The 22,799-nt window shown below is 38.4% G+C and overlaps 2 protein-coding genes across 2 annotated transcripts in view; both read left to right on the top strand.

Moving 5' to 3' along the window:
- Positions 1-2,742: 2,742 nt before the first annotated feature.
- The window catches only part of LOC311607358 (uncharacterized protein), a gene marked incomplete at both ends in the record, with an annotated part of 24,771 nt that continues 4,714 nt past the window's right edge, over positions 2,743-22,799 (top strand). The window contains 2 exon segments of the mRNA XM_084799010.1: positions 2,743-3,662; positions 3,664-3,710. Of these exon segments, the coding sequence (XP_084655136.1) occupies positions 2,743-3,662; positions 3,664-3,710 (967 nt within the window).
- LOC311606818 (olfactory receptor 8K5-like) lies at positions 10,152-11,093 on the top strand (the record flags this gene model as incomplete). The annotated part of the gene is made up of 1 exon (XM_084798228.1): positions 10,152-11,093. One exon carries the CDS (start codon positions 10,152-10,154, stop codon positions 11,091-11,093), a length of 942 nt encoding a protein of 313 aa, XP_084654354.1.

The following is a 22,799-nucleotide window of genomic DNA, read 5'->3' as shown; positions in this document are numbered from 1 at the left end:
CTATTAATTTTCTGTGAGTAGGAAGCTTAATTTCAGTGAGAGAGAGAAGCACACATACACACACACACACACACACACACACACACACACACACACACACATGAGTTTAGTGGAATCTCTGTCACCAAATTTAAACATCAAGATTATCAGGCCTTCATTCTATGCCCTAGCCAACTGGTAATTCACAGGCATTCTGGGTAATTTGTTAGTCTCCATCTGACATACACAGAGAGACATGGATATAGAGACAGACTCAGAGAGATCCAGAGACACATAGGGGAGAGTTGGTTTGAATACTGTCTGTTGGAGATCCTTAAATTATTCCCCTATAATTAATGTTGCTGAATGACAATTAAGGGGAAAATGTAAGCATTGTCAAACTCGCAAATACTTTTGGGACAAGCAAATAATTGCATGTAATTTCCTTAATAAGTAACAAGTCTCGAAAGACTAAAATAGATAAATTCATAAATTGTTCTAACTAGTGTTAAGGATGATGTACCCAGGCCAGAGAGAACCTCATAGATATCATTGTAGGTAATAAAAAGAATATTTCTATAAAGTCATATGCTCAATATATTCATGGCTCTTTTAGTGATGTGTACAGTGTTTTCAACCATTCTGTTATGCCTCCATAGAAATAGCTCCTTGCATTTTATTACATTAATAATTTAATGATTTAATGTGGGTTAAGAAGCTACATGCCCATAGGAATCCTTAAAATTCATCATGGTACTATATTAAATTATTATGTTTTTTATAACCAACTTAATCTCTAACAGAAAAGAAACAGACCAAAGAAGCACATCTGAAAAGGGCCTTTGTTAGTAAGTATAACTATAGATATTCAATCTCTCCTGTAAGTTCAAGTATTTAGACATTTTCTTTTTTTAGATTTTAGTTTTGATCTTTTGAAATACACTCCCTACTTCAATTCTTGTTTAAATAGATACTGAGAGGTACTTTTTCCACTGTATATTTAAAAATAAAATGAGAATTCTCATGTTCCATAAAAAAAGGCATGATTAAGGAAAAATGTGTATTGATGTACTCAGACGTACGTCAGTAACGCAGCATCTAGAATGCTCTTTCTTCCTCAGTGGCATTTGAAAAATTCCCAGGATAACTTTATAAATAATAAGACAAAAAGGCATTATGGTAAGTTATTTTCCTTTCATACCAGTCCAAAGACATTTTTCATTATAATATATAGAGAATATTTTTAGTGACAACACACAAGATACTTTATAATATTTAATGAAAGCATAAAAAGACAATCAAGAATAAATAATATGCTTTTTGATACTTCTGTAGCTATCAGATAATTTAATACGATCTGTATTTCTCCTAGGAAGAAAACATGCCTAAAAGCTGGTAAGAGCTAAGGAAGTCTCAGTATCATAAGCAATATTTAATCTATTAAGTTGTAAGTCATAATTAATATGTTGAAATGAGGTGTATGCTTTTTCTCTCTCATAGTTTACTTAGAGCCTTTTCCCACCATTATTATTTAACTAGTATTATTTCTGTGTATTGCTTGAATTGTCTCTTAAGGCAATGTTGGTACTTTCTATATCTTTAAGATAGGAGACTAATTGGTAAGTAGTATATGCCTTCTTCCTCTCAGAAATTCTTCATGGACATGTTAGTTATAAATCCATAAGAATAATAAACTTTTGAAATCGTCAGTTTCACCAAAATAACATTTTATTAGAATTATAAAGTAAGATATAGCACAGATAATATTGCTATTAAAACTTTATACACCCATTATGTGTGTGCATGTATATAAATACAATTAATTTTATTGTCAAAACACAATTAATGTAAAATAAAATGTTACACATATAAATTCTTACAGGAAGATTTATAGTATCCACTCAGATATTTACCCTGATCCTATAATCCATTTTCTTATTTTAAATTTTATTTATTAATTAATTTATGTACAATATATAACTAAATAATTGGCTGCACGTATTTGTTCCACCATGTGCATGCCTAGTCCCAACAGAGTAAAAAAGAAGATGTGAGAAGCCCTTAAAGAGGAGTTAAGTCAGCGATAATGTGGGTGTTGCAAGTATTTCCTGGATGCTCTGGAGGAGCACCAATTGCTCTTATTTACTGAACTATCATTTCAGCCAACCTTCTTTTTCTTTATTCAGACATTATCCAATATTTTTCCATTGTATCCAGGCTATGAAACTTACTGGAATTAAGGTTCTGCATTTATTAATACTTTCTGTGTGCTTTATAATTTGAGATTTGAAATTTTAAAATGTTATTTATTTCATCATGTTATTAAAATAATTTTTAAGTCTCACTATAAAATTAAACTTGACTTTATAAAAATAACTAATTTAAAAAATAGTACAATGACAATTATATATGAAGTTTAGGAAGTTATAAAAATTTATAACATTGATACTCCTTTATAATGCCATTTTCTAGTGACAGCTTTATATCATTTCTGACAAAGATAATCTCAAATTTGCCCGGAGTTAGAACTACATTATTAAAACTAAACTGATATCTTCTAATCTATTTCTGTCTCTCTTAAAATTTAATTAAACAAATTTTTATTAGTAAGAATATTTTCATTTGTAAATACGAAACCTGGGAAGATCAGAGGTATCTAATTTCATTTGTTTTGTATTTTACAAATCCTCCTAGGTGCTAATGCAGAAAGGTTATTGGGTAGACTGATGTATCAATCTAAAACAGAGTTTGCTACAAACGCAGATGGAGAATCATAGCCTCACAGTGGTGACTGAATTCATCTTAATGGGCATCACCGACCGCCCTGAGCTGCAGGCGCCATTGTTTGGCCTGTTTCTCATCATCTATCTGGTCTCACTGATGGGTAATACGGGCCTGATCATCCTGACCATGGTGGATTCCCGACTACAAACACCTATGTACTTCTTTCTCAGACACCTGGCTATTACTGATCTTGGTTATTCTACCGCTGTGGGACCTAAAATGCTAGTAAATTTTGTTGTTGATCAAAATACAATCACTAATCATCTTTGTGCAACACAGCTAACATTCTTTCTTGTGTTCATCATCTGTGAACTCTTTATTCTGTCTGCAATGTCCTATGACCGCTACGTGGCCATCTGTAAGCCTCTGCTCTACACTGTCATCATGTCACACAGGGTATGCTGGGTGCTCGTGGCAGTTCCTTATATATATAGTGTCATTATTTCTCTTCTCATCACTATAAAAATTTTTGCTTTACCCTTTTGTGGCTACAAGATCATTAGTCATTTCTGTGACAGTCTTCCTTTAATTTCACTGCTCTGCTCAAATACACATGAAATTGAAATTATAATTTTGATTTCAGCAGGGTTTAATTTGGTTTCATCTCTAGTGGTTCTCCTATTTTCTTACCTACTCATACTTATGGCCATTTTTAGGATGAATTCAACTGAAGGCAGGCAGAAAGCTCTATCTACCTGTGGGTCCCACCTGACAGTGGTCACTGTCTTCTATGGGACTTTGATATTTATGTATGTGCAGCCCAAGTCAAGTCACTCTTTTGACACTGATAAGGTGGCTTCCATTTTTTATACTCTTATTATACCTATGTTGAATCCATTAATCTACAGTCTAAGGAACAAAGATGTAAAATGTGCTCTAGAAAGGTTGTGGAGAATATTATGTAATATTCTTTCTTAATGTTACAGATAAAATTAATCTTGTGAATTGTATCTTTTCTATGTATGTATCTAACTTAATAGCAAGAAAATTTCAAAATCATCCAACATGTATTTATCTTCAATTTTAGTGTTTTAAATTTTCCCCCAACTGTTAATTGGCCTAAAATGAATCAAACATAAGAAAGGTGTTTTCATTAAAATTTCTTAAATTTTCAAAGAAACTTTATGTTTATTAAAGAAATGAACAACTATAAGAAACTGGTTAACTTTCATTACTTACCTGTTCAATAAAAACTAAAACCAAAATGAGATGATGCCTATGTACAAGTTTTTATTTTATGTTATTATTGAGATGGGCCATGGCAGGCGTGTAACTCTCTACATAGACCAGAGTTGTCTTGAACTCATTGATATTTTGTGCATCTTTTTCACTAATGCTGAAATTAATGATGAAAACCACCAGGCGTTGCTTCCATTATCATTTTTAAATCTTTGGTTCTCCATTAAGATTCATGACCTTACTAACCACAAATAGTTGGCTATAATTACAATACCAGCCATGATTTCTGTCCTGTTGATGGCCCCTCAGTTCAATTAGAGAGCTGTTACTGCCAACATATAAATACCACTATTTTACATTAAGAAAAAAATTATGTCTACATGAATTAGTCTTAAAGGTGGCGGGGGGGGGAATAGAAGGTATTTGTACTGGGGCTAAGAGGACTAGTTTGGGGTGATCAGGTGCAGAGAGAGAGGGAATCAAGGTGAGAGAGCTAAAATTGACAGGTATTTCAGGTGTGCTAGGGAAGCCTAGTGAAATAGAAATTTCATAAAATGTATAAATGCTACTCTAATGAATTATCCAAATAACGAAGGAGGCAGACTCAGAACAGGCCATCTCTTGTCACCAAGCGGAGATTCCAGTACCAGCATTGGATTAGATACATTTGAGTTATTGGCTAAAGATGCACATAGAAATCCACATATAACCCATGCTGTTAGCAAAAGAATAGGTTGTTCTTCACAAACTAACAGCAAGGTCTCATTGCTGAAGATAACAGCACAAACACAACTCCTTGTAAACAGAGTTGTCAGGCTGGGGCTTGTATAGTACTTTCCCCCTTATTTTCTAGTGTGTGTGGCACAGAAAGACACTCTGCAGAGTAACAAAAGAGAAACATATACACCAACCTAGCCACAATCCTTTTCATGTAAAATATTGCCCTGCCTGCAGCGTATATCAGGACAATGGTAGCACAAAACTTATGGGAGTAAGTAATCAATATTTGAATTTTCTAAGGTTTGCGTGGCAAGAACCTGAGACTAGACAGTACAGAGACCTAGAAATAAACCAAATACTACTGGTATTTAAAAAATAGTGATAAAATCCCTCCTAGTGATATTTTGCTATACTCGGAGAATAGGACCGTATTTCAGTCATCACAAAACCATCAGTCCAGCCAACCAATGACTGGCCCGACTGGAGTCACAAGTCATGAGAGGGAGCTCACCACTGACACTATTAATAGTATTCTGCTATACTTGCAGACAGAAGGCTTGCAGAACTGTCATCTGAGTAGCTTGCCTCAGAGCCAACTGTTAGGCCAAGCACAGGGAATCTTATGGAAAAAGGACAGGAAAAATTGAAAGAACAAGAGATGCCAAGGACTCCACAAGAAAGAAAACTAAATCAACTATGGCGGACCCATAGGGGCTCACCCAAACTGAACCACCAATCACAGAGCAGCCATGGGATGGATCTAGGCCCCTTGGATGTACAGTTTAGTCCTCATGTGTGACCTGTAGCAGCAGGATCAGGAGATTTCTCTGACTGTTTCCTGCCTTTGAGTCCCTTATCCCTAACTGGGATACTGTGTTTAGCCTCAGGAAGATATACTCAGTCCTACTTGATATGTCAAGGCTGGTTGCTACTAATGGGAGATCTTCTCTTCTCTGAAAATAGGGAGAAGCAAAGGATAAGGAAAAGGAGGGGAGAAGAAAGGACAAGGAAGAGAGGAGCGAGGGGAAATTCCTACTAAGATATAAAGTAAATAAATTATTTAATGAAAAATGCACTAAGCAATATTGTCGTATAGTACAATTTAAAGGGATAAATTCCAAAAGTACCCACATTGTTAAAATGCTAAGTGGACCTTTTTGTCTCTACTTATATGAACATGAAGTAATTGATTTATCTTTTGCACAAGAAGCACAGATAACACAGTTTTTAAAATACCAATTTGTGTGATTTATGTTCCATTATATGTAAATGTACCTATGCTCCAATTATTATGAATACGAAAGACAAGTCAGTGCTTAATATTGATACCATGATGATACCATGATGCCAGCGCCTATTATTCAAGAGGACCCAGGCCTTTAGTCAGGAGACACAGCAGTTGCAGACTCATTGCAATGGCTTGCAAAGGTTTTCCACATAAAAGAATAGATATACACATCTCAAACTTAAGAGGAAACATTCGTCCAAATATTTTAGCTATTATATTATGGTTTTGAGAAGAGCATAGCTGGATGTCTTCAGGAACTGTAAGTTCAAACTCACAAACATGGGTTGAAGGATAAGTCCCATGTATTCCATATGTTTTCCTGAGTAATATGTTTTAAAGTATCTTTGTGATAGCAATAATGTATACATAATTCTATAATGATTCTGAAAGTGTTTCACTTTTATGGCGTTAAAGCATATTTCAAATTATATCTCATGGTAACATTAATAATTGAAGCTCTTTACAAGAAAAAAATGAATCATTTAAGTTACTCAGGTCTCTGTGGAAATCACAGCCTGTCTCCTTTTGGCAGTTATCTCTCTATACTTCTCCTTGGGGAATACACAAAGGGGCCCAGATAATTAGAATAACACAACAAAGTATTCAGTCTCTAAGATGATCTAGCTGTGATCATTTAAACAAATTGCATGATACTTCTCCTGGGAACATCAGGAAGAGCAAAGGAAACCATAAATTCTTGCTACCTGAAAGAGAAAATACAAGCGATTTAGAATATGTGAATTTGTTCTTTTCTCAAAGGTAAGTGATTTAATATATTTCATATAGATTGTCACCAGTCTGCAAGCACATTCAATCATGCCAGGCCTCTGTCTGTTGTCACTCTTTGATTCCTTGAACGACATGACAAAAATAGTGCATGCACTTGTGTTTCCTGGAGTTGTATAGTGCTCATATGACATTAAATTGTATCATTTAAACAAATATTCCTGGTCAATTATATTTATGAAAGTATCAAGTGGTAAGAAGTAGGAGACATATGGATAATTCATTAGTTGTCACACAGAAACATGCACATACAAACATATGTATACATATGTTTTGATGTAGATCCTGTATAGTGTTATACAACAAAATGCTACTTTTATATTTAAAGTAAACTCATTTAGTAGCTATACATTTCCAGCACAAGTAATACAAACAAGAAATATATCACAATAAAAACTTCCTACTGAAGAATATAAACTCGCAAAAGAACCTTTTAACATGCACATTTCCATAAAACATATTATGCATTAAACATATTTACTGATAATTTAGAAGTGTGGCATGCCTGACAGTTGGAGGTTAGCAATGGTGCTGCACATGCTGCAAGCTTACCCTGCAGTTTTCTTGATAAATCACTAAACCTAATTATGCCAACAATTAAAGCATGCTGACAGTGGGGAAGGTCATTCTCACTGACCAAGGTCAGAAGGAAGCACAGGGAATTAATCAGGTGGAATGAACCAATGCAGCTTCACCTTCTTCTTTCAAAAAAAATACTTTTTTCTTTTTTTCCTTTTTTTTCATTAATTCATTCATATTACATCTCAATAATTATCCGATCCCTTGTATCCTCCCATTCCTCCCTCCCTCCCATTTCCCCTACTCCCCTCCCCTATGACTGTGACTGAGGGGGATTACTTCCCCCTGTATATGCTCATAGGGTATCAAGTCTCTTCTTGGTAACCTGCTGTCCTTCCTCTGAGTGCCACCAGGCCTCCCTATCCAGGGGACATGGTCAAATACGGGGCACCAGTGTTCGTGTAAAAGTCAGTCCCTACACTCCACTCAACTGTGGAGAATGTCCTGTCCATTGGGTAGATCTGGGTAGGGGTTTGATGTTTATGGCCTGTATTGTCCTTGGCTGGTGCCATAGTTGAGCGGGACCCCAGGACCCAGATCAGCCAGTCATAATGTTCTTCTTGTAAGTTTCTAGGACCTTCTGGATCCTTCTATTTCCTCATCCTCCCATACTTATCTCACCTAGAGTCCCAATAGGATGTTCTCCCCTCTGTACCACTTTCCTGATAAGTGAAGATTTTCATGGGACATACCCCTTGGGCTAGTATCCAGATATAAGTGAGTATATACCATGTGAGTTTTTCTGCTTCTGGGTTAACTCACTCATTATGATCATTTCTAGTTCAATCTGTTTGTCCACAAATTTTGGAAATTCCTTGCTTCTAATAGCTGAGTAGAATTCCATAGTGTAAATATACCGCAGTTTCTTTATCCAATCTTCTACTGAGGGACACTTAGCCTGTTGGTCTCATTTTCCCCTGCAAATTTATTAAGGAAGAGGCAATGCCCCTGCACTATATTCAGTCATGATATTGAACTTTATAAATACTGCTTTATTCAGTTGCATTAGTAAGTAGTAATACATGATGTAAAAATGCTAAATAAGTACATCTTAAATGCTTTATAGCTTATTCTATATGGTTTTATACAAAAATTATGCAAAACTATACAAAGATGTTCTAAATAGTGATAGGTTAGCAGGAATATATCCAACTACCATATTTGGAAGCTTAATATACATGAGTATTCTACTGAAAGCATCAAAAATAGTTATAGATGCAAGTTGGGAGGTAAGCAATCAAAATTTAAATCCCACTGATGCATACACAATGTTTGTTAGCGTGATATTTTATTCTTACACTATCACATAAAATTCAACATATTGTGCTAAGTTCCTTTAGAATACTTTTTTCTACCAGACTAGAAATGGTTATTGAATGATAAGTGTTCTTTTCTCAACTCACTCTTCTGAATTCCAGATAACAGGAAAGTCCCACACAACAATAATTCACATAATAGAATAATTAAAATTGAATGAAAATTGACATAGGATATTAAAATGAGCACATTTGACTATGGGTAAAATACATTTATTTGAAAATATTTATAAAGATATACAATTATGTATTTCTTCAATTTATGAACTTTTTTAGATGAAGAAGTATTATTTATATATATTTGTAAGATAAAACATGATGCTTTGACTCAGGTTTAAGTTGGTTATCATTTTAGTTAACTTGCATATTATATTACATTATATAATTTTCCTGTAATGAATGCATTCAAAATTCTTTCTTCCAACAATTTTAGATACTCAATTATGTAGATTATATATTTTTTGATTAATTAATCAATTTGTTTTATTTCAGCATGTCTTCCAAAACTGGAAGGATTTAAGGGACTACAATAGTCAAAACAATTTACCTTCATTCTGTCTCTGTCTCATTCTCTTAGAATTCAATATTTCCATGCAAAATTCAAACAAAATGAAGATACATTATAAAATCCAATTAGATTTTACACAAATTTACTTTGTGTTAAGTAATACTTTAACATTAATATCCATGATTTACATGTGTATATGTTTCCAATATAATGATATACAAACTATTGAACATCGGCATGTATTTTCAGGAAGAGCTCACTTGAAAGGTAGAATAGTCTATAAATTCATTTAAAAAATCATACGCAGGGTTTTTTGTGACCACTTATTTTATTTTTTAAATTTTATTTATTTATTTTTATTAACTTATTCAGATAATAACTCAATTGTTCTCCCATCACTCGCATCCTCCCATTCCTCCTACCCTCCCACCCTCACCCTAATACCCTCCCTTAGGTCCATGTCTGAGGGGCCTCTCCTCCCCCACTTTATAGTTGCAGGCTAACAAGTCTCATCTTATTAGTCTGACTATTCTTTCTTTGAGTGCCACCAGAGCTCCCCCTCCAAGGGGAGGTCGTCAAATATGGGGCATCAGAGCTCACGTCAGAGTTAGTCATTAGAAACGATCATACTGAGTGAGTTAACCCAGAAACAGAAAGACTCACAGGAGGCTAGTCTCATGTCTCATGAGTGTCTTCACTTACCAGAAGATTGGGACAGATGTGAGGACATCCTACTGGGACTCCAGGTAAGACATAGAGAGGAGATGGGGAAATAGAAGGATCCAGAGGATCTTAGAAACCTACAAGAACATAGTAACGGGTGGATCAGAGCCCAGGGGTGTCTGCTCAAACTATTGCACTAACCAAGGATAATACAAGTAGTAAACGCCAAACCCCTACTCTGATCTAGTCAATTGACCACTTATTTTTAAAAGGAAGTTTTTATGCTAAAAATAAAATTTAAAAGTTGAAAACAAGGTTTGCTTCTTTCTGGAGGATACAGTTGGATGAAATGAGGCAAAAGAATACAACATCACTGCCTGTGTTCATCTTGATGGGAATCACACAGAACACAGAGCTTCAGCTTCCGTTGTTTGCAGTCTTCTTCATCATCTATGTGGTCACTGTGGTAGGAAACCTGGGCATGATCATTTTGACTAAGCTGGACTCTCGCCTACACACCCCTATGTACTTTTTCATCAGGCACCTGGCTCTCATTGATCTTGGAAATTCTACCACCATCTGGCCCAAGATGCTGCGGGATTTTGTTGGGGATCAGAAAACCATTTCTTTCTACGCATGTGCCACACAGTTATCATTCTTTCTTCTGTTTATCATCAGCGAATTCTTTATCCTGTCAGCAATGGCATATGACCGCTATGTGGCCATCTGCAACCCTCTGCTGTACAGTGTGGTCATGTCTCAGAGAGTTTGCAGTGTGCTTGTGGGCATTCCATACTTCTACAGCACCTTCCAGGCCCTGCTGTTCACCAGTAAGATTTTCACACTCACTTTCTGTGGCTCCAACATCATCAGCCATTTCTACTGTGATGATGTTTACTTGTTGCCTTTATTGTGCTCGAATGGTGAAGAAACACAATTGCTGATCATATTGTTTTCAGCATTGAATCTGATCTCCTCTCTTCTGGTAGTCCTTGCATCATACGTTATGATACTGCTAGCCATTTGTCATATGCGTTCTGCACAAGGCAGGAAGAAAGCTTTCTCTACCTGCAGGTCTCATCTGACAGTGGTTGTGGTGTTCTATGGGACTCTGCTTTTTATGTACTTGCAGCCTAAATCCACTCACTCCTTAGAAAATGATAAAATTGCCTCTTTGTTTTATACTTTAATGATCCCCATGCTTAACCCCTTGATCTACAGTTTAAGGAACAAGGAAGTAAAAATTGCCTTCTACAGGGTATTAAATAACCAATTTAAAATTAACACTTAATCTTCATTATTATCTGTCATAATAAATTATAACAAGACAAATTTTATTTTATAATATTCTATTATTTTTACATGTTACTAAGACAACTTGAATTTTTCACATTCTTTTCTTGTTTGTATTTTTGGTTATTTATTTGTTCTTTTTTTCCAGCTAGAGTTTCTCTGTGTAGCCTTGGCTGTCTTAGACCAGGTTAGATTAAAATTTTGCCTTCCTCTGCCTCCCTGAATGCTGGGAGAAAGGTAATGCCATCAAACTGGACTTTTCTCATATTCTTTTTCTTTCACACCAACATATTGTTTCATTTATTTATATTTCTATCCATCTTTTTAGATGGTTTCAAAATTGTTTGAGATTTTGATTCTTTCCTACAAACCCTCCCATATTCTTCTTCCCACTCTCCTTCAAAACTATTGCCTTTTGTCTATATTGCACACATATGTCTATATTTATAGGCAGTAATATTCCTAAATACAGCCCATTCAGTTTATGCAGTGTTATTTGTATATTTTTGCAAAAAATTTCCCTTTGTAAATTTTAATATTTAATTCAATTCAATTGTCTATAATACTCAAGCTATATTTTAGGTCATTAGAAGGTCCTTTATACCTGAAACGCTGCATTCTGCCATGCATAGTTTTCACTTTCATTTTCTATTTCTAGTAACTTGTTCATTATTCTTTTGAATCTCCACATACACATGTGACCCCTAGAATCACTAGTTGTGTATCCTATTTTAATTAGCATACTTTTATAAACTAATCTCTGTTATCACAAAGTACAGTTCTCCATCCTATTTTAAGGTTATCTAATCATTCCTTATGTATGTATGCAGATGCACGATGATGAAATTAATGGAGGGAGATATCTTTAATATATTGTGGAGTTTTTTGAGATGATGACTTCAGTTTTATGATTATATCCTCAGATGAAGAATGTTAGACTATGTTGTGCTTTTTAATAAAACCTTTAATATATTCTATTCTTTGTGTCCACAATGGTTGCACCAATCTCTGACACAGCCATATCCACTAGAAGTGGACAGAGTCTTGATGCCAGCACAGCTGCTTGACACAGTGTCACCAATCACAGGCTTTATCCCTTAACTTTTGTGTATTGATGTTTGTATGTTGCATTATTGGAGACTTTTTGCATTCTGATATAATTTATGTCTTTTCCTGAGAAAAATATGTATGAGTCCTTTTAGGAAAATCCTATAATTGACTTTATCTAGACGCTATTTGGAACTTTTCTTTATGCCCTGAAATCATTAAGCACAGATTAGCACACAGCTAGAAGAGGTCATCACTCCAGGAATCTTCTTGTGATATCTTCCCCTGAGCAAACTCAAACAGTATATTTAGTGCAGGGTGAACAGAGACAATTGACAAACTCTGAAGACCAGGAAAATAGATTGAGTTCAAGGTCTCTTTCTATGCTATGTTTGGAGCACTCTGGAAATGTAGTTTAAAGATAGGGGTCCTGCAGGGCATCCCTTTTAGGAGTAGAACTCAGTAAGTAAGATAGATTGACTAAAATAAAAATTTCCTTCCTTATAGTGTAGATGTTGAAACATAACGTAAAAAAGTTAGGTATTAAAATTTGCTGTTCATAAAAAGACTAGTTCAGATATTTTCTGTTTTGTCTGTAGTGATCTAAAACTAGAAATATTGCCAGGCTAACAGCAGCTGCCAAACAATCAGTATGTGTGCTTTGCAGAGGACATATTCTTAGATTCTTAAAATTACAGTTATAGGATTGTTTGTATTTTCTAATTGTAACTGAATTTGTAACCCTGAACATGTAATGAAAAATAAAATACATTATTTGTATCACTTAGATAGTCATTAGTCTATCTGTGTTCTGTGAAACTTGTGTAAATAAAGAAATACCTGGTTGCTAGTATTCAGCCAGAGCTATAGAAGTAGTCTGATTGCTAGTCAGTCAGACCTGCAAGATTTCCCTGACATTCACACCTGAGCCACTACATCCCCTAGCCTATCTGCCTCCTCTGTGAGCTGTTCTGTCAGCAGACCTGCAGACAGGGTAGGTTTCTGCAAATCTCCAAACCTTGTATGAGCCTAGAAGTTCCTTTTTATTATATGTTTGACAATATATCTTGTCTTCTCATTTCTTTTTTCCATTATTTATTCATTTTACTTCTAATGGCAGCCCCCACCTTTCTTCTCTCCCCCTAGTCCCAATCTCAAACCTCCCCTCCCCTCCCCTTCTATGAGAAGAGGAAGCCCCTCATTTGTACCAACTTGCCCTGGCACATCAAGTCACTGCAGAACTAAACACATCCTCTCACTGAGGCCAGACAAGGCAGCACAGTTAGGGGAAAGGGATCCAAAATCAGGCAGCAAAGTCAAAGACAACTGCTGCTCAAATCGGTAGGGGACCCAGATGAGGAAGAAGCAACACCCCGGGTACATATGTGTAGGTGGCATAGATCTAGCTCATTTATTCTCTTCATTGTTCATCCAGTCTCTATGAGTCTACACGGACCCAGGTTGACTCTGTAGGTCCACTTGTGGTGTCCTTGCCCCACTGGATCCCTCAGGCCTCCCCTCCCCCACTCTTCCATCAGACTCCCTGAGCTCTGCCTTGTTGATGCCGCGCCCGTCCAGCAGGAAAGACACCAACACCAGGAACTCTTCTTGCAGCAGTTTTATTCAGGATCCTTGACTACCGGAGTGACCCTGGGAAAAGCTCCCACAGAACCTTTATAGTGTGCCTATCAGAAACTGCCACATCGTCACTCCTGGTTGGTCCATACGGATCACGCCACCTCATGCTATGCCTTGTTCGAATCACGCCACCTCACATCATGCCTTCAGGCATGCACATAAGGGGCTTGCTCACTGCGCATGTGCAAAAGGGGGCACATTGCACCGGGGAAGCAGCAGGGGAACTGCTATCTGTGGCTCTCCACAGTTCCCCCTTATTCATTAAATTTTGAGCAAGTGGCACAGAGAATGCCTGGTAGGTTGTCCCCCCTGCACTGGAGAAATAGGCTGACAAGATGGTTGACCATTGGCCTTATAGCCCATCCCCAACTTCTTCTTCTTCTCCTCCCTCGCTTTATTAGAAAAGGAGGTAGATGGATCCATCATATATAGGTGAGCTTGGGCCCCCGAAGGGAGCAGGCATTAACCAGAGGGGGAAAGCATTGACCTGATCCTCCAGGGGCCACATTGGCCTGTCAAGATGTCTTTTTGAGGAGGAGAGGGGGGTCCTGATCTGCTGTCTGTGGGCATCCCCAACATACAGCGAACAAGACAGTTTCCGACATCAACCTCTATGTAATCAGGTTTACTTCTCGGGGGACTCAGAGTCGGACAATCGGGTCCTCCCCCTCGTGGTACCTCGTCCTACACCCCTTGCAGGTGCCCATGCCTTACAGCAGGCAATATCTGAGTATATGTCATTCTCACCATGCCAAGGAAGGGGAAACGGAAGCACATTAGTGTCATGGCCTTGGTCTGCCAAGTGCACGGAGGATCTATACCCGTCACTGACTACTTCTCTATCATGCCAAGCCACATTTGAGGAGATTGCCCAGCCTCCAGTGCAGCAAATGCTTGCATCATAGAGGCCTGCGTGCGATGTTGGTGGGCGTGCATCCTGCATATGCACCAGAGTGCTAGGCAACTGACAAGGACCAGACACACTGTCAAAGCTCTTATTCCCGCCCATTCCTGCTGATGAGAGAAGGCGTTCTGGAACCACTGTGACAGCCCAGAGACCATGGAGATGTCAGTTCGTGTAGAATTGATGTGCACTAGGGAGAGACGCAGTTCCTGCAGGGGACTATCCAGGCTTCTGCTCCAGTTACCTGCAAGATACTAGGAGAAACTGCTAGACAAGTTAATAATCTGGAAACATAAGCTTCCCTTAAGGGGAAAGCCCATATTTTCTGTATCAGGTGAAATCTCTTTTGTTAACGAAACATTGGTGGTGAAGATTCTTGGGAAAATTGCGGTTGTATGTTTTGGAAAACCCGACAAGTTTCTCCACCTATACTCAGGCTGTGTCATGGAGCCCGGATTGTTAATAAGGCCTTGCAATGTAGTAGAACTACTGCCAATTAGTAGTCCCACCGTGTCTTTTGGTAGAGGGCCAGTGAAATCAGTGGCTACCAACTGAGGCCCCATTTGTGGGGTCAGTACGAGTCTGGTGGTGGAACAGAGGTCGAGGCCTGCACTCCCTCTAGTAGCTCTCCGGTGCGTTGCCATTCTTTGGGAGAATGCAGACTCGGCCACTGTTCCGGAGCCCTGGTCTCCTCCATTGCCCCATATATTTGAGGGCCCTGAGGACGAGGGTCCCGTGTCCCATTTTTTGGCCTTGCTTCCCTAAATCCTGCTGCTAGTGGTTGACCATTAATGTCTTTTACTGACCGGCATTTATTAGCCCAATGATTTCCTTTCCTGCATTTGGGACAGAGGCCAGGTGTACGTGGAGGAGATTTTGACTAGTTTGATTAATCCCCCTGGGACACTGGCATCTGAAATGTCCTTCTTTGCCGCACTTGAAGCAATTTTGAGGACCAGTAATTCTATTTCTATTCCTTCCTTGGGCTGCCTGCATCACAGCTGCAGCCAATCCTGCACTTGATAATGGTCCTCCTATCTCTCTGCAGATCTTTAACCACACATCTAAAGATTTATGTTTGTATGGATTTATAGCTTGTCTATACTCCTTGGTACATTGCTCAAAAATAAGTTGTTTTATCAAAGGCATTGCAGTATCTGGGTCACCGAAGATCTTTCCAGTGGCATCAACTAATCTGGCCACAAAGTCGGCAAATATTTCACTGCTTCCTTGAATAATTTTTGTGAGATTTCCAGATACTTCCCCTCGTTTAGGAAGGGCTTTCCATGCCCTTGCGCCAATAAAATTAATTTGCTCATGAGCTTGCACCGGATATCCTGTCTGTTGGTTAGCTAAATGTCCCTGCCCCATAAGCATATCCTGGTCCCATGCCGGTTGTGTGTTAGCTGCATTGGCAGTTGCCTGCTCAGCTGAGAACTCAATGTAATAAGCTTTCCAATCTAAATAGGCGCCAGGTGAAAGGCAGGCTTGTGCTAAATTTTGCCAATCTGAGGGTGTCATGCAATATCTCCCTAGGGATTCCAACTGCGCCATAACAAAGGCTGCAGTTGTGCCATAAGCACGAACAGACTCAGCCAGTCTTTTGACAATTTTAAAATCCAAGGGTTTGTGATAACGATTCCCTTGTGCATTCTGAAAAACTGGGTAACAATGAGGGGCATTTTGCAAATGAAATTGCCTTCATACCTCAGGACAGGCAGACCTACCTCCCCCTGGTATATGGGGCAGAGGTCTTATTCCGCCTGGAGATTTAGGTGGCTCTAGTTCAGGAGCTGACGGCTGCGTAATCTTAGTCTCCTTCTTTTTTGGTATAATAATGCTATCTAGCTGTTCTGCCAACTCCTCTAATTCTTCATCCTCGGGGCCAGAATCGTCCCCTTCAAACCGTTCCTCTTTCACTTTCCCCAAAATATAATTCCCCATTTTGTCCGAGCCCCGAAACTTTATTGTCTCAAAGCCTGAGAATTTAACAGTTGTGTCCCACTTACTGGGAACTTAATTCCCCATTTTGTCCAAGTCCTGGAACTTTATTGTCTCAAAGCCTGAGAACTTAACAGTTATGTCCCACCTCCCGGGAACTTAATTCCCCATTTTGTCCAAGTCCTGGAACTTTATTGTCTCAAAGCCTGAGAACTTAACAATTATGTCCCACTGACCGGGAACTTACCAGCTAACTGCCCTGGCTGCCACAAGTTCTGAGATTCCTCATACGGGCCACCAAAATGTCGATGCCGCCCCCCTCCAGCAGGAAAGACACCAACACCAGGAACTCTTCTTGCAGCAGTTTTATTCAGGATCCTTGACTACCGGAGTGACCCCGGGAAAAGCTCCCACAGAACCTTTATAGTGTGCCTGGTCCTATCAGAAACTGCCACATCGTCACTCCTGGTTGGTCCATTCGGATCACGCCACCTCACGCTATGCCTTGTTCGAATCACGCCATCTCACATCATGCCTTCAGGCATGCACATAAGGGGCTTGCTCACTGCGCATGCGCAAAAGGGGCGCACTGTGCATGCGCAAAAGGGGGCGTATTGCCCTGGGGAAGCAGCAGGGGCACTGCTATCTGTGGCTCTCCACACTGCCTATTGTCTGCATCCATTTCCATTATCTGCAGATGAAGGCTCTCTGAAGAAAATTACACTAGACCTCTATCTGTATGCACAGCAGAGTATCATTAATAGTGTCAAAGGTGGCTCTTTCCCATGAGGTTGGTCTTAAGTTGGGCCAGTCAATGGTGGGCCCTTCCCTCAATCTCTGCTCCATTTTTATTTCTACACTTCTTGTAGGCAGGACAAATTTGGGGTTGAAAGTTTTGTTGATAGTTTGGGGTCCCCTTCCCTCTATTAGAAGTCCAACCACCCTACAGGAGGTAGCCACTTCATAATCATTTTACACTCTATATCTACTACTGCTAAAAGTTAACGAGTCACCCCTGTAATGCTGTAGAAGCCTCCCCAGTCCCAGGGCTCTGGCTCCTCCAAGAGAGCCCCTCACTGATTTACATTCACTCTTCCAGCCCTCTCCCCACTATCCCCACATCTGATCCTTATCCCACTAGGATCCCTCTATCTACTTTATATGTCTATTTTATTTCCCCTTCTGAGTAGGTTCAAGCATCCTCCCTTTGATCCTCCTTGTTACTTAGCTAGTTTGGGTCTGTGGATTGTCACATGGTGATACTGTACGTAATGGATAATATGCACTTATATATGAGTACATACCATGAATGTCTTTCTGGGTTTGAGTTACCTCACTTAAGATTGTATTTTCTAGTTCCATCCATTTGCCTGCAAATTTCATGATATCCTTGTTTTCAATAGCCAAGTAGTATTCCATTGTGCAAATATACCACATTTTCATTATTTATATTTCAATTGAGGGACATTTAGTTTGTCTCCAGTTATGGGCTATTATAAAATACAGCTGTTGTAAGCATAGTTGAGCAAGTGTCCTTGTGGTATAGTGGGGCATCTTTTGGGTACATGCCCAGAGTGTTATAGCTAGATCTTGAGCTAGCACTATTCCCAATTTTCTGAGGAATCACCAGATTGATTTCCAAAGTGGTAGGTTATACAAGTTGGCAGTCCAACCAGCATCCCATTGACATGCTTAGTATGATCTATGATTTGTTCTATACATTGTTGTATCTGTTGTGTTAATGATTTATTGGTATTTTAAAACATTTACTGTTTGTGAATTTCTTTATTTCATTTTATTTTAGATATTATATTTTTATTTTATTTTTAAATAAGTTATTCAGATTATATCTCAATTGTTTTTTATTTAACTGATATATTCAGATTACATCTCAATTTTTTCCTCACTGTATCCCCCTGTTCCCCTCTCCCTCCCTCTTTCACCCTATACCCCTCTCCTAGGTCTATGACAGAGGGAATATTCACCCCCACCCTGCCACCATATGGTTACAGCCTATTAAGTCTCATCCTGGTATCCTGCTTATCCTTTCTCTGAGTGCCACCAGACCTCTCCACCAAGGGGAAGTGGTCAAATACGTGGCACAGGAGTTCATGTCAGATTCAGTGCCCACTCTCCACACAACTGTGGAGAATGTCTTGTCCACTGGCTAGATCTGATTGGGGGTTCAATGTTTACTGCATGCATTGTCCTTGGTTGGTGTATATTTCATATGTGAAAAAAACCCAAAATATCTAAAACAATCCTGTACAATAAAATATCCTCTAGGGGAATCTCCATACCTGATTAAAGCAATACTATAGAGCAACGGTAATTAAAACTGCATGGTACTGGCATAGCTACAGGCTGGTTGTCCAATGAATTGAATTGAAGACCTAGAAATAAATCCACATACATTTGGACACTTGATTTTTGACAAAGAAGCCAATTCTAGTCAATGTAAAAAGGATAGCGTCTTCAACTAATTGTGTTGGTCTAACTGGATGTCTACATGTAGAAAAATGCCAGTAGACCCATATGTATTACCACGCACAAAACTCAAGTCCAAGTGGATTGAAGACCTCAACATAAAACCAGAGTCACTAAATCAGTTAGAAGAAAAAATGGAGAAGAGCCTGGAACTCACTAGCATTGGAAACAACTTCCTGAACAGAACTCCAACAGCCCAGGCCTTAAGGTTACCAATTAATAAATGGTAGACAGAAAAGGGGAGATGTTGAGGGAAACTGATGTATTTTGATGCTAATTACTGCTTGCTCTCTGTGTGACCAACCTTTTGCTTAATAAAAAGCCATCCCACCTGGGCAAGGCTGTCGATCTCTTAAGGTTTCTTCAGGCTGATTTGTTACAAATAAAACTTTTTAGGGGTCCAAATAAAATTGGGGGCATGGTTAAACAAGCTAAGAATAACATTTGTACCCAGTTTCTGTGTTGAGAAATTCCAGGCTCAATTAGAGTCCTGTGTGGGACAGTGTGAAATGCTGGACCAATTGGGAAAGGAAGCTTTCTTTGAAAGTATCCTGGAAGCTGTCTTGGTCTCATGAGGAACAGCAACTGAAGCACTTGGTGCTGGAACATGAAGGATGCAGGATGTCAGTGCCCAGCATGCTGAGAGGAATGAATCCTCTAAGGTCTGATGCAGTGTCAGTATCTTGTTCTTTTGTTCTGAAAACATATAATGTCTTACGAACTTTATAGTCATAAAATTAAAAAGGTGCACATGATACACAGAACAATTAAGATGGGTTTTCTGCTCTTTGTATGAGCAGAAAAAAAAAGACACCTGTAAACATTCATTCCATACAAAGAATGACATCTAATAATAATACATATGGATTCTATAAAAGATCATGAGTGAAGTAACACAGACCCAGAAAGATACATATGGTATATACTCACTCATAAGTGGATATTAGCCACATAATACAGGATAACTACATTACAATACCGACACTGATACATCAACCAAGGACCTTGTATGATGTGGGCCTAAATTCTTTGCTCAGATGTAGTAGCACAATCTCCTTGTGGGTCCCACAATGTGGAGAGTAGGGACTACTTCAGACATGCACTCCGGCCGCCAAACTTTGATCACTTCGCACTGGCAGGGTAGCCTTGCCAGGCTACAGAGGAAGAGGTTCCAGGTGGCATAGACGAGAGGAAATAGGCTGAAGGCAGGTGTTAGGGGAGGAGGGCTCCCCTCTCTGAGGACTAGGGAAGGCAGGGAGAGGGGATTAGGGATAAGGAGGGAATGGGGGAGGGAGACACAATCAGGATGTGAAGAACTTAAACTGCAGAACAAGCAGACAATTTATATTGCTAATCCCACTGTGGGAATAGCTCTGAGACTGGCTGAGAAATGAATGTCTAGGCACAGACAAGGCATCTGTGCTTTTTGAAGATGCAACACATCTGTCCAGAGCCTTCTGGATTCTGGATTCTCCACTGAGAAGAAAAATGTTATTCTAAGATGTCTACATTTGTACATTTATATGTAATTTATTTTTTGTACCATTAAACATTTTTTTTCTGTATGCTTTGTGTTTTGATTAATATGTGCTGAGAGAACTGTCTTTTCTGGATTTCTGGTCTAATCTAGTTTATGTCTGCATGCTTCTTGATTCTTGTGTAATTTTCTTGAAAAATGGTTTTCTTTTTGACCTGTGTTTCTTCCCTTTCCTGTATTCATATTATTCTTGGAATTTTCATAGTTACATGTGTGTCTTTCTCCTGATATATTATTATTTTTTAGGTTTGACCAAGGCATGCATTTCTTCTACCATTTTTTTCAGTGCCTGGGATCCTGTCTTCCATCTCATGGTGAGGTTTGCATCTGTGGTTCCTGATTGAGTTTCTACATTTTCCATTTCCAGTTTTCCCTCCATTTGGGTTTTATGAATGCAAGAAATGTTAGTGAAATGGTAGCACAAAGTTTGTGGAACTGACCAGCCAGAATCTGATTCAACAACACAACATGGAATCCATATCTGACACTGCTCGGGTGAGCACGAACCTGACTACTAGTTATCCCAGGGACAAAGGTGAAAACTAAATATTATTGTTTTGGTCTATAACTTACCAATAAAGTGTCCTAACAACATTCTGCTATTATTCATAGATCTTTGCCTTGCTCAGCCATCATCAGAGAAGCATCTTCCTACAGTAGATTAAAAACAAAAACAGAAACCCACAGCCAGACATCATGTGGAGAGTGAGACACCTTGGAATATTCATCACAAAGCAGGATGCTTTCATCCAATCCCTTGCCTGATGGATCAGGGAAGCCTGATGAAGCACAGACAGAAAAGGTGTGAAAGCAAGAGAGAATGAAAACTATTGAGAAGCAATGTCCTCTGAGTCAAATGAGCAAAACTCATACGTACTAACAGAGATTGAGGCATCATGCACATGCCTTGGTTAGGTTTGCACAGGTCCTTTGCATATATAAACATATACATATATTTGTGCACACACATATATAATGTATATACATATAATGTGTATGTCTTATATAATTATGTAAAGGATGTATACATATTTCTAGTTTGTTCTCTTTATGGGATTCTTGAATGTGTAAATAAGTGGTTCTCTGATTCTTTTGCCTTCTCTTGGCCTGTTTTCCTTCTCTTTGTCTTGTCCAACTCAGTATGATAGTTTTGTTTTATCTTATTTTTGTTTTGTTATATCTTATTTTTCTCCATTAAAATCCCATTGTTCTCAAATGAGAGACAAAAGGAAGTGTACCTGGATGGAAGGGGAAATGGAGAGGAACTGGGAGAAATAGAAGGAGGGGAAGCAATAATCAATATATATTATGTGAGAAAATAATTAATTTATAATAAAATAAAAATGAAATAAAATTCACCAAAAATTTGTAAAAAGTTTAGACACTTAATGAAAATGATCTACCCTTATATGATAAAGAGTTCACGATTATGCATAAGTTAACATTTACAATTTTATGAAGCACCATCTGTGCTTCTATTTTGTGTTAAAATATTAAATCATATACACATTAGTATTGATAGTAATATGGATAATGACTGTCATTCACTGAATTGGTAATAGAAAGTGCTAGAGGTGCAAAAAATATCTACTGAAGATCCCAACATTCAGGGATTGCTCTCTGAGAGTTACAGCTTACAGCTAAGAGTGTTTTAATCAGGTATCAGCAAATCTACAGGAGGAGCATTTATATGAGGTTTCTGTGGGGACCTAGGACTACAATCTTTACCAGTAGGAGATTTTATAAATAAAAGAGAGCTTGAGACAACAAAACAATCATGGTATAGGCGATTTTACACAAGCCACCTGCAGACTGATACAAGAAAGTCTGGAGCATGTATTGGGTAGTTCCATTTATCTGAAACTCTGTAATAAACAAACAAAAATTCTGTGGAGAATATTCTGTTGCTTAGCACTTAGAAATGATAGTTTCAGGGTAAAGTTATGAAATAATTCCCTTTTGTATTTCTCCTTCTGTCATATAATTTTCTTAAGACAGTCTTGTGCATCTCAGGATGGTGAGAAACGCACTGTGTATGTTAGAATGTCATCCATCTCATGGTTCTCTTCCTGTGTCCATACTATTGGGAGGGCAGTCATGTAGCACTATGACCAGCCCCACAGGCAAAACTCCCTAACTCCATTAGACAC

This window comes from Acomys minous, assembly GCF_964271855.1.
Source record: "Acomys minous genome assembly, chromosome: 10".
Lineage (NCBI taxonomy): Eukaryota > Metazoa > Chordata > Mammalia > Rodentia > Muridae > Acomys > Acomys minous.
The sequence above is the reverse complement of the archived record's forward strand: the minus strand, read 5'-3'. Positions and strand labels throughout refer to the sequence as shown.